Source organism: Accipiter gentilis, chromosome 26, assembly GCF_929443795.1.
Source record: "Accipiter gentilis chromosome 26, bAccGen1.1, whole genome shotgun sequence".
Classification (NCBI taxonomy): Eukaryota; Metazoa; Chordata; class Aves; order Accipitriformes; family Accipitridae; genus Astur; species Astur gentilis.
Window position 1 is genome coordinate 17,858,104 of NC_064905.1, and position 12,748 is coordinate 17,870,851.

Genomic DNA, 12,748 nt, shown 5'->3' on the forward strand with positions numbered 1-12,748 from the left:
GAAGGCATTAATAACAGTATTTCTTAACCGTTGTTTTAATGTGTTAAAATGGTATTAATTAGTACTGCATCATGTATTTCTAGTTTAAAGCTGTAATGGACAGTACGTTAGCTTGAGACCTCCAAAAATATTTTTTCTCGTGCTTTCGGTAATAAAAGCAAAGAGTAGATTTTAAAAAATGGTCTCTCTGTACAGACTGCTTTTACAACTGTGTGAATATGTATAATGAACTCTGCATTTGTAACCAAGAATAAACTTTCCAAACTGTAAATGTTCAGGTTGTTATTATAAATAGCTACTAAATATCTTAACCAGACAAGAGTTCAAATAAAGATTAACAGCCATTATTAACTTTTCCTCCACTGTCTTTTGTTACTTAAAACCTGACTTCTGTGCAACAACTGAGTTTGACTTCCTAAGTTCAATCTAACTCTAAGTGCATAGCAATTTGGTTTTGGATTTTCCATATTATACAAAGTTAAATTGCTTCTCTGTTTATCAAATAACTGCAACTAGAGATAATTATTGGTGGCTATATCCAGTCAGCAACAAAGTCTGCCGAGTGTGTAGTTTTAAAAGGGTCTGCTCCATTTTCTAGAGTCTTCTTAACAGATGTTATCAGTTTAGAACAAAAGACTGTGAAGATGTACTTGGAAGGAAGAAAAATCTACCATCTTTTAGAATGAAGCTTGGTAAGTTTATGAACTTGTCAGTTACAGTATACAACACCTGCAGTGGCAGAGGACTCAACCCATCCCAGAACATCCTTTTTGGTTCTTTATTCTCCTATTTTTCTTCTAAGTAATTCCAAGTCAAACAAACAGGAACGGAGGAATGACCATTGTAATCTGATGATACCATTTCCTCTTTTAATCCTAACTATTGCCTATGCTAGGGATTGGCTCTTAACTAGTCGGTCAGGTCTACCTATCTGGCACTGACCAAACACAAAAGAGTACAACAATACAAATGGTTTGGTTTTGCTTTTGCTTAAATAACGAAGTATGTGTTGAACAATTCATACAGTTGTAACACCTAGGCTACCACCTCAAATTATTTTCAACTGTAAAAGAAACTTCCTTGATGCGCAAGTACTTCAAAAGAGAGAATATTACGCTATAGCTCTACTAACGACCCGAAGAGCCCTTGAAAACAAGTTACTACCTCTGAGGCGCCTGCTAACCGAGCGGGATGTGGGGCCGTACGCCGCCGCCAGTGGTGTAGCCCCCCGAGGTACAGTTTGCACATGACCTGCCAGCAGCCTTGCAGGACCCCGGTGGATGCAGCCTCTCCCCCGTTCGTGCTACAGGACCTCGGAGCTGAAGTCGCCACTCGTGATGCCGTAAGTGAAGAGTCCAGCCTCGCAGCCGGAGCAGCCTGAAAGCCCGGGTGAGTTCCTGTCCTACTCCTTGTAAAACCAGCTTCCCTAAAGCTGCGTTTTGGATGTGATCTGGGAGACCCTGGTTGGTCAGGGGCTGGGCTCTCCAAGGGCTACTCCAGGGTTACTGCTGGAGCAAGACACGCGTGCGAGGCCCGTGTCCTTGCCCACCTTCTGCTACGTGGCCCGGCCCGGCCCTTCTCCCCGCAGCGGTAACCGGTACCGGTACCGCTTCCCCCCCCCGGCCCCGACCGAAGGCGGCACCGCCTCTCCGGGGGGGGGGAGGGGGGGGGGGCGGGCAACGCGGCGCCGGCAGCTCGGCGCGGCCAGCAGGGGGCGCCGTAGGGCCGGGCGGGGCGGGGCGGGCCCGGCCCCGCCCCTCCCTTCCCCGGCCCCTCCCTTCCCGGCCCCGGCCCCGGGTCCTTCCGAGGCGGCGAGAGCGGCCATGAGGCCGGCGCAGCGCTCCCGGCAGGAGACCCTGTCCCTGCGGCGGCAGCTCATCGGGTGAGTAAGTAAAGTGCCGAGGGAGGGGAGGAAGTGCCGCCGCCGCTGCCGTCGCCCCTCGGGCCCGGAGAACGCCGCCGCGGGCCGCCTGACGTGGCCGGTCGGGCCCCGGGCTGGGAGCGGGTCCCGCTGCCCGTCGGCAGCGGCGGGTTCTGGCCGCTCCGAGCCCGGCCCTCGGACGCCCGTCGCGATCGCTGCCGGGGCCGAAGTCGAGCGGGTCCCTGCCTGGCCAGCAGCATGGTAGGTCGAAACCAGCAACGTCGCCGGGGAAGTCGGCGCTGTTAAGAGTGCGAAGCCCGATTTTACTGGTGTAATTAGCAGTAACTAGCATTTCTTAAGGGGGGGGGGGGGGGTTACGAAACTGAAGTATAAAACCTGTATGATATCTGGCGTGCCTGTTTAAACTTTAAACTGCTTAGAAAGCATTTCCCATCAGCTCAACCAAAAGCACGAGGTGCAGCTGGGCTAACCCCCTGCAGAACTGCCGGAGGCTCGGCCGTGGCCCTGCCAGGCGAGGCTGGGCTGGGCAGGGGTTCTGGCAGACCTAGTAGTACAGCCTGTCTTTCAGAAAACTTCTTCCTACACCCAAAACGTGATAAAATTAACAACAGATGTCTGCCCAGTTTGATAGAATTAAGCACAAGACTCTGTTCCAAATTTCCCATTGCTTGTGTTGCTTCAACTGACCCCCAAAAAATCTTGGTTCTGTAGACTGCTATCAGGAAGGGTAGCCAAACTGTTATATTTAACTGTCAGAATGCTTTTATATTGTCCCTTTTATAAATATATATAAAAATATAAAAACAAGGTTACTTTAATCTTTATACATTTTATGAATCCAGAAGTTGGGCTGGAAGTAAATGCTGGAATGTTAGCTGTGCCAGTTACACAAATCTGAAGAATAGCACCCTATGTATTAATCTTTTTGTAACTAACTGATTTGCCCTGCCACTGGGAACAAAGACCCGGCCTCTGTACATGCTTTCTTAGCATCTGTTAAACAGTCAGGATAAGCTTAGAAAAAAACCTGACTGTTTTACCTTTCTACTGCTAGCTCACACAGAAAGTATAGGATTCCTATAGGGGAGGGATAGTGAAGCAGTTTGTCATTTTATCGTTGTCTCTTGTTGCTCATTTGACAATGACTTTGTATTTATGATCAAATTGTTTTATTTTTGCATAAGCAGTCTTTCTTTTACTAAACGAAGCATAAAAGTTTGGCATTGCCCTTCAGAGTCAAATCTCTGCAACTCCTACTTAGGCAGACATGTGTTTCCATTTTTAAATAAATTGCCAAACAAGTAAAAATGAAACAAAACAAACACCCTTAAGTAGACCCAGCCTTATAAAATGACTCAAGGTTTCAAGGTTAGTGAAGCCTTTTACAGATGTAGCAATCACCCACACCACAGCATCTGGAAAATCAGGACCTTAGCAAGAATAGCAAGAGTACAATGAAAACAATCACAAGGTAAGAGACGCCAGAGAAGGTTTCAGGAACAGGAAGAGCAGGCAGCGTAGACAATAAGGAACTGCAGTTAAGACTGGATAAAATTATAGTGGTAAATCCTATCCATGTGCAGTGGCTAGATTACCAGTGAAGGATTTTCAGTTCTGAAGCTTGTTTTTTCCCTGCAAGTCTCACAAAATTTGACTTGATTTAGAGCACAAGGCCTGTTCTCTTCCCCATCCCAAGCTTTGTTTTAGGGGCCAGAAGTAGGATGATGCCATGTGCCGGCAACGGGGGAAATGTCTTTCACTTGATTAACTCACTTAACTGAAAATATTACCAGCAGAATAACTATGCAACTTTTAGAATTCACTAAGATTTATTTTGCTTTCTAATATGCTTGCCATAGCTCTTCTTGCAAGCTGTTTTTTTCTAATGATCCAGTGAAGATCGTAAAGGCAAAAGGCCAGTATATGTACGATGAGAACGGAAGACGATACCTTGACTGCATAAACAACGTTGCTCATGGTGAGTTATGTTATTTGACACCATGTTTTTCTAAGCAGAACAAGGAACAATCAGTGCTTTTACCACTGTTGCATTGTGTTGAGGGAGGGATTGTTTTAAGTCGAAAAGCGGAAGAAAACTTTCTTGAGCCTATAGTTTGCAAAATTATGGTTCACATTTGAATTTCTGTGTGAGTGAATGTGCTTTCCAGACTCGCTTCCTGTTCTGTCTTCCTAGAAACATACTGGTCTAAAATTCAGGGGGTTTTTTTCCATGAAAGCTCAAGTAAAGCACCTAACTGTTAAACTAACAAATGGTTTGATGTTTTGTTGTGTTTGTAAAAGTTAGTGCTAAGCATACAGTCACAGGCCCACCACTGAGTGTGGTGCCTTAATTGTCTATTATGAAGTAGCTGCTGCTTTCTTACAGTATTTGAAATCTCTCTAACTGGTCGGTGCTGTCACTAACACCCCAGCAGGGCTAGTAATTCTTTGATGGAAAAGCTTACCTGCACATTCCCAAACCCCTAAATTATGTAAATGTCTAAATCCAAATATCAAATTAGATACTCTTGGTTTTAAAGTATCAATTTCCAGTATTAACTACAAACCTTAAAAGTACAGTAGCAGGCAACGTCAAAATTTTGGGGCTGGGGAGAAGTTTTTAGAGAAAGCTTACAGGGTTTACTGACATACATTGTCTTCCACCGACAATATCATTAATGCCCCACTGATTAAATACAATCATCAGTGATAATATCTCTGTACTATAAGAGAAATATAAAAGTTGTTATGGGAATGAACACCATGGGTTATATGGAACAACTCTCAAACCAACTCTCCACACTCTCTTGCAGTTGGACATTGTCACCCTGATATAGTAAAAGCAGCCCATGAACAAAATCAATTGTTAAATACAAATTCTCGTTACCTTCACGACAATTTGGTCGATTATGCAGAGAGACTTTCAAAAACACTACCTGAGAAGTTATGCATCTTTTATTTTTTGAATTCTGGGTAAGTCAGGTATATTAGAATTGATACTGTGCTTTCACTAGGTATGTACAGACAAGTATTATACTTTCTTATCAGCAGCCAATTGTATGATCTGGCGTGGATCACTAGATACTGACAAAAAACATGGTTTGGGGTTTTTGAAGAAACTATGGTCATTTTTAGAACTTCAGTGACTCTGAAGTTCACATTTAGCAAGCTCTCAATCAGTAAACTAAAGTAGTGCTTTATTTAAGAAGGAGTTTATTCTATTTATAAGGCGCTGGACTACAAAACATTAACATAAATATTACTGTATCAAGTTTTTGGTCTGACTTCTGAACTGGGAATTACTTCTATTATCAGGATTAAATGCAACAATGTATACGGGGGGGGGGGGGGGGGGGAGGAGGGAGGAGGGGACAGGACATTCCTAAGCAAACTACAGCTAATTAAAAAAAAAAAAAAAAAAACCAACCTGTTTCCAAAGTAGTTTCTGTACTCCATCTTTTTAAGATGGATTCTGTTCTGGCGAACAGTCCTACCCTAACAAGTGTTGATTACTAAGAGATCTGCGAGTAATATGCGCCGAGTTATGTCTGTTTCTTGCAGACACAAACAGCATTGCAAGGGAGGTTAGAATTTCAAAAGACAGCCACAATGAAACACTTATCAAATTTTTCAATTGTAGATCTGAAGCGAACGATCTTGCTCTAAGATTGGCACGACAGTATACAAAACATGAGGATGTTATAGTTTTAGACCAGTAAGTACATTGGCAATTTTATCTACTGCGGGGTACAAAGCTCAGTTTTGGTCTGTGGTCAGAGCATTTCTGAAAACCTGTTGTAGTAGAACGACTATAACCAGGAAGTTGAGGGAAGTAATTTTTCCCTCTGTTCAGTATTTTGAGACCAGCCCAGAGAACTGTGTCCAGGTTGGGCTCTCCAGTACATGACAGACTTTGACATACTTACTGGAAGGAGGCCATCAGTGGCCTGCCACGATGGGTAGGGAGCCACAGGCTTGACAGGTTAAGAAAATTAGATTTGTTCAGCTGTAAGAGACTGCTAGAAGGAGATCTTACTGTAACTACAACTGTCCAATGGGAAGGAGCAGAAAAGATGGAACCAGGCCTAAAGATGTATGGTGACAGGAGGAAAGGCAACAGACATAAGCTGAAACCTGAGGAATTCTGATGAGACATAGGCAAAAACTCTTCTACCATGAAGGTGGTCAATATTAGAAGAGGATGCCCAGAGAGACTGGAAACTCCATTGTTGGAGGATATTCAGAAGTAGGCCAGACATGTCTCTTCCAGTTGTTCTGCAATCTTGTAATACTGCTCGTGACTTACACTGCTGTGGTTCTAGTCACTGGTCCAGGCAAACCAGTGACTGAGTACTGTCTCTATGCATCCCTTATATTCAGATATGCAAAAAAATCCAAATAGTACTAAGCTTATTGATAGAAACTGCAGAGCTGTTCTCAGCTTAAGTGACTGTATTCCCACCAGGTGAGAGAGGCTAGCTACTCTTTAGCTATCAGTAATGCTAATCCTAAAGAACTCTTGATACTGAGGAAATTACTGTTTAGTTCTGCTAATTGTTTTTTAAGTGCTTACCATGGACATCTGACATCCTTGATTGACATAAGCCCATATAAATTCAGAAATCTAGAAGGACAAAAGGAATGGGTCCACGTGGTACGTACTTCAGCCTATAACTATCAACTACTTGTCAATTTAACAAGGTCTTATTTATGACATACTAAATATAAGAAACTGTTCCTTTGCATAGGCTCCTGTTCCAGACACATACAGAGGACTTTATAGGGAAGACCATGAAGATTCAGTAACAGCCTATGCTAATGAAGTGAAAAATATTATTGAGCAAGCACATAAGAGAGGCAGAAAGGTAAAAAGTTTATTTCCATATAGTCTTGCCTTAAAAGTGAGCATAGCTGACTGTCAATGCCATTCAGGATTACTGAGCTAAGTGGTATGGACTTGTCAAAAAGAAAAGAGGACATAACAATGCAAGAACCATCTAATGACAAAGAACTTGCTAATTGCTAACACAATTTCCACAACTTTCTGTATTGTGTTCAGACACTACATGCTACATATGTTTCAGATTGCTGCATTTTTTGTTGAATCTCTGCCAAGCGTGGGTGGTCAAATCATTCCACCAGCAGGCTATTTTCAGAAGGTTGCAGAGTAAGTGGTCACTCGTTATCTTAACTTTTTTAATTTAATGTACTTGCTAAATACAGATGATAGAGACTTTCTCTGCCTGCTGTAGCATACAGCTTGATAGGCAGGACATGGCCTGTGCCTTCATGTTAGAAATGTAAACTTACTTAGTATGGCAAAGACCTGCTTTTAAACATATGATACAGAATAAATATAGGCCTGTATAAGTTTGTTTCCTGGAAATTTCCAAAGTAATGCTTTCTGCATGCTCTTAAACATTATGTAAATATTATGTTCCATTTCCTTTTAAGAGACAATAAAATCTGTTATTGTTACAGGCATGTGCGCAAGGCAGGAGGTATATTTATTGCTGATGAAATTCAAGTTGGCTTTGGCAGGGTTGGCAAGCGCTTTTGGGCATTCCAGCTTCAGGGAGAAGATTTTATACCCGATATTGTCACTATGGGGAAACCAATAGGAAATGGGCACCCTATTGCCTGTGTAGCCACAACAAAAGAAATTGCAGAAGCATTTGCATCCACAGGAGTAGAGTATTTTAATACAGTAAGTAAAAAGTTTCCCAAACTCTCCTTCTCTATAGGAGTCTTAAGCATTAAAATTAGATAATCATGCAGCACTTTTATTAATCTTTATCATTCCCATTGTGACTGTTTATAGTATTTATATCTTTCTAGTACATAACTTTATGTTTACTGGCTCCATCTGATAAAAATGGCAGTATGCTCATTTTGTCACTGAGGCTATACTTTCAGTGACGTGACTGCATCTTTCTTCCCTTTCCATGGCTATATGTGTTCCTTTCCTGAACTCAGTTTGGAGGAAACCCTGTCTCATGTGCGATTGGATTAGCTGTGTTGGATGTGATTGAGAGAGAACGCCTTCAGGCTCATGCCACAGAAGTAGGCAACTTCTTGATGAAGCTCCTGAAGGAGCAGAAAATCAAGCATCCCATCATTGGTGATGTCAGGTATTAGTGCCTTATTTACATTTTTAGCTGCCTTTTGTTTGGTTCAGTCAAACAACTCAGTCCAACCCATGTGGTTTTTAAGAAATTAATTAAATCTGTGTTTTCAGCAAAAAAATCAACAGCCTGCTGTACATTAGATCAAAACAAACTTAAGCTTATTTGCCACTCTAGGCCAGTACTGCTTTATTGATTTATTAGTTACTAAAGGAATCCACTTTCCTGTTTGAACTCTTACTTCAAGTGCACAAAGAACAGCATTAATCAGCTGGATGGAAAATATGCTTAAACATCATGTCCTGCACTGCCATAGTTTATTCTGTATTACTATGTTTCTTCAGAACAACAATACCTTTTCTATCACTAGCCAAACATCAAGTAATTCTCATGCAGTAAAGGTTTGGTCTCACAAAAACCTTTCTCAGTGTTTTTAGTTCACTTGCAGTTCCTTCCTCTGACACAGATTGACTATTTTTATTTCTTTTCAAGGGGTTCTGGCTTATTCATTGGAGTAGACTTAATCAAGGATCAAGCACAAAGGACCCCAGCCACAGAAGAAGCAGAGCATCTAATAACAAGGTACAAGCAAGCACACAATTACAAAGTAACCTTGCCACTCAAGAGTTGTTAACATATAGCCAACTGGCAGAAAAAGAAACCAGTCTATGTACAAAGGCATTGTCTGGACAGCCTGCATGCTGATGCTTGCAATTTTTTCTGAACTACATGCAAAGGTAAAAATAATTCTTTGTTATTGCTCTTTCCAGACTTAAGGAAGAATATATTCTACTGAGTACAGATGGGCCAGGAAGAAATGTGCTTAAATTCAAGCCCCCAATGTGCTTCAACATGGAGGATGCAAAATTTGTTGTGGACACAATTGACAAGCTCCTAACAGGTAATATAGGTTAAAACTGCCTTGCAGAGGGTTGCTGTCAATTCTGAGCCTGCTTTTCAGAAGTGCTAAAACAGACCCAAGATGGCAGATGCTCAGCACATAGGAAATGCAAGCTTAGCCTTCACTTCTAACTTATTGTTTTGAAGTTCTCCAACAGAACTATTTACTCCACAGATGCATATGCCTTTCAAAATAGCTTTGCTGTGGCAGAGGTTAAAGCGTTTACCTATCTGAACAAGGGCAAATGGTAAAAGCTGTCCAAATTTCATTCTTGAAAGCCATAATCTGCATTTGCCACTTAGCTTTTTATACAATTTCTGCACGCTCAGTGTTAACCAAATCTGAGACAAGTTTTTGCACTAAGTCATGAGTTTGCTAAACTGTTGCTTATTCTCTCTCCAGACATGGAAAAGGAATGTCTGAGCCAATAGAAAACATCCACTTGTTCTACCTGAGCAGGTATTTATCTATATTTACCCTTTACTATTTAAAAGCCATGGTCCCTAAACATAATTTCCACAAGCATCTTGTGAATTGTCTGAGGACCAAGCTTCTTCAGAGATGCTTTTACTTCAAGTTAGTTTGCAGGAACTTCTGGCAATCTAGAAGCATGATGGACCAGACTTGTGTACATCTGCCATTCACAGCTACCTTCTATCAGAGTCTGACACTTCTAGTAACACTATACGTATTCATTTGTTTGTAAGCTAGGTCCAACATGTCCCAGAAATGCCTACCAGTAACTAGAGCATGCTATGCTTGTCTGGGAAGCTTTAAGAGTGACTGGGTGTAACTCTGGGTATGCAAATGATGGTCACATCAAGATAAAAAACCATAGCTTTTTATGCTAGCTGCTCAGTGGCCTAAGTCTCTAGAGAGAAGCTGTTCCAGCTGCCTAACCACTTCTCAGCAAGTCTCCCCTTAACTGGCCTTAAAGGCAGGAGCACCATACATTCTGCATGCCACAATTTGGGAACCTCCACTTATGCTAACTAACAGCTTTATGAAGAGCTGTAAACAGTACTTTTACTTAACAGCTGACTTTGAAGTAGTATTGCCTTCTGTTCTCTTGAGCATTTTTGACTACTTTGTAGGATCATTTCAGGTTCATGGCTGTTATCTCACACTTGAGCATCAGTTTACCCCTATACTCAGAAGTTTGTGGGCATCAGTAAGACCGAGTCCTGTTAAGTCTTCCAAGCCTTTTCAATCTTAGCATCTGTTGAGGTCCCCCCTATAGCTTGCTTACAGAGAGCTGCAACGCACTGCCACATGCTCACAAGCACAGTGTACACTTACTTACAGTTAACACCTCACTAACAACACCCTTTGATACACTTCGTACTTCTTCAGCCTACTCTGACTAAAAGACAACCAAGTGTTTTTTAACCAAGTGCCCAGTTAAACTCTAGGTACCTATACAGGAATGTACCTAATGTAATCACTGGTGGCCTCAACCACCACACTAGATACATGCTAAGGCCCTGAGAAACATGCTTTTAGATCAGTGCAATATTAGTATAGCAGGCACAAGAAAAATGTGTTAATATTTTATTTAGCAAGTTAATGGAAAGACATACAGCTGTTTGTACTACTTACTTCTTGAGAACAGAAAAGTTACTCAACAGTGCCAGTTTAACTTAGAGGCCTAATGACTTAATGTGTTTGTCTGCAATCTAAACTAAGCAAGAAAAATACCTTTATTTTCTACAGGAAACCAAGAATGCAAAAAGCCTATTACTAAGTACAGTACTAGTATGACACTTACATATAATGTAAGCGAAAATTCCTTTTAATGATGCTTTTACAAAAAAAACCGTAACATTATTTTCTTTCCATAGGTTTCAAACAATGTTCAAGATCTACTAAGAAACATTATTCTACTGTAATAATGCACATTTAATCATCAACCTAGCATGTCTTAGACCAGATAAGTTACCTGATTTTGTTATTTTCAGTTATCTTGTTATTAGTAAAAGCTTTAGGAGAAATAAATTTTACAAGAGCTTGTTTCAACTCTGGCAGAATTGTGGAATTGGCTTTTATTTAAAACAGCATATATAAAACTTATTATAAAGGAATTTATTTCTAGTAGCTACTATAAACTATGTTTTCTAAACTCATGCTCTTTCAGGTTATAAATTTTGCAGATTAAGATGAGCCAACAGGTTCTGTTGGTTTGTTTGTTTGTTTTTTTTAAATCTGCCACTACTGATGCAAACACCATTCTAGCTGCCAGTACACCCAGTCCTTCCCAGGCTCCTCTGACCAGTTTCAGTAGCCAGTTTCATAACAAGGTCCCTAGTAGCACTATATTTAACAAATGGTCTCAGTGACCAGATTAAGTCAAAAACTTCAGTCCCAAATTCATAACATCAAATGCATGAGGAACAGACAGCTGAGGGCCATGACTCCCAAACAGGTTCTTACAAAATATTCTGTCCTCAAGAAATATCCAAGTAGGATTAGTAAATTAAGAGTACGTTACAGCCATAAGCAACAACCTTGTGTACAAGCCCTTGCTTTCACCAAACAATTACATGTTCTTTGTATCACAAACTTTTCATGCAAAGAAGAAAGGGAAAGCCAGCTCTGCATTTAAGTACCACTATCCTCTACTTCTGCTTAAGGCCACATCACCTGTCAAGGAAGCATTACCTGAGAACCTACTTCCAAAAAAAACAGCAAAATAACAGCCAGCTGACAAACTATTACTAAGACACTAGCCAGAACTACTGCAGCAGTATGGTCCCAATACTACGCAAATTCCCTGTTGGTGGGCAAAACTGTTTGCTAGAAAAATATTCTGCTACCCCTTATTTCATAAGAAAACAAGTAAAAATATGCAATAAAGCATTTCAATTTTAAATCTTGAGACAGTAATACTTTTAAATACTGTACTCATTTGTTTCAGTGGTCTTCAATTTTTTTTATTTGCAAGTTGGGCATTAGGTTACAGACTCCAGCTGTAAAGTTGTCATGTCAACTATCAGATTTAAAGTCTGATTCATCTTTTTTATACTCAAGATTTCCACTTAACCCCAGAAAAGTCTTACAGACGTTTAACTTTACAGCAAGTTTTTCTTTTCAAGGACAGCCAGCAGGGAGCAGCATATTATAGTCCCTGTAGGAATAGCTGCATCCCTTGTTAGAAAAAAACCTGAAAGGGTCACTAGTAACATCTGCTTATGTCTTGTCTTAGTTACTTGGTTCAATTCCATTTCTGGTTCCCAATTTGTTCAAATAGAATTTACTACAAGAAAAAAATTGTCAGATTTTAGCTTTAAAAGGAAAGTAAAAATCAAACCAATTACTGCAACAAAGATTAGAAGTTTACTTTGTGCAGCAGCACTTGCTACTTATTTATAAATCTGAGATTGGGACTATTCTGCAGCAAGCCAGGCAAATCACATGATAGTTATTGCCTTAAAATAGTGGTAAACTAGTCAAAAAAGGAGAGCATATTTCTAGCTGGTCACTTATCTCTAAAGAAAGAGATCATGTTTTGTTGTTTTTCCACCCACAACTTCAGTGGAAGTTCTTTTAGCCTTTTTGAATACACAAAAAGGCTGCAAAAATTCAGACTTTGCATTGGTAATTTTGTGTCTGTCTAACCTGTCTTTCAAGGCAGGTATACATACTATTAAGAACTTGTAGAAAAGTCTCAGGTTCAAGAGAGTGAAACATGAAGGAAGTGCAGCTAGCTTCTTGCATGCCTCTTGGCTTCCTCCAGCAATGCTCCAAGCCCTACCTGAAACCTATGCCTCTGGCTCCTCCTAGCAGAGCCCTACAATGGAGACACAACCACAGTTATGCTGAGCCTCTGTCCTTGTCTAGGAC

The 12,748-nt window shown here is 40.9% G+C and overlaps 2 protein-coding genes across 6 annotated transcripts in view; one reads left to right on the top strand and one right to left on the bottom strand.

The window, feature by feature from the left end:
- The window catches only part of HNRNPAB (heterogeneous nuclear ribonucleoprotein A/B), a 31,476-nt gene that overhangs the window by 10,643 nt on the left and 8,085 nt on the right, over positions 1-12,748 (bottom strand). The window lies entirely within an intron of this gene.
- PHYKPL (5-phosphohydroxy-L-lysine phospho-lyase) lies at positions 1,786-10,929 on the top strand. 2 transcript variants are annotated; one of them, XM_049829991.1, is made up of 13 exons: positions 1,786-1,882; positions 3,742-3,860; positions 4,696-4,855; positions 5,523-5,597; positions 6,449-6,536; positions 6,631-6,747; positions 6,967-7,049; positions 7,364-7,589; positions 7,859-8,013; positions 8,500-8,589; positions 8,778-8,908; positions 9,311-9,367; positions 10,750-10,929. In XM_049829991.1, exons 1-12 carry the CDS (start codon positions 1,824-1,826, stop codon positions 9,337-9,339), a joined length of 1,332 nt encoding a protein of 443 aa, XP_049685948.1. In that variant the 5' UTR covers positions 1,786-1,823; the 3' UTR covers positions 9,340-9,367; positions 10,750-10,929. The 2 variants fall into 2 exon arrangements, with proteins under 2 accessions (XP_049685948.1, XP_049685949.1); XM_049829992.1 differs by lacking the exon at positions 1,786-1,882 and adding an exon at positions 1,984-2,122.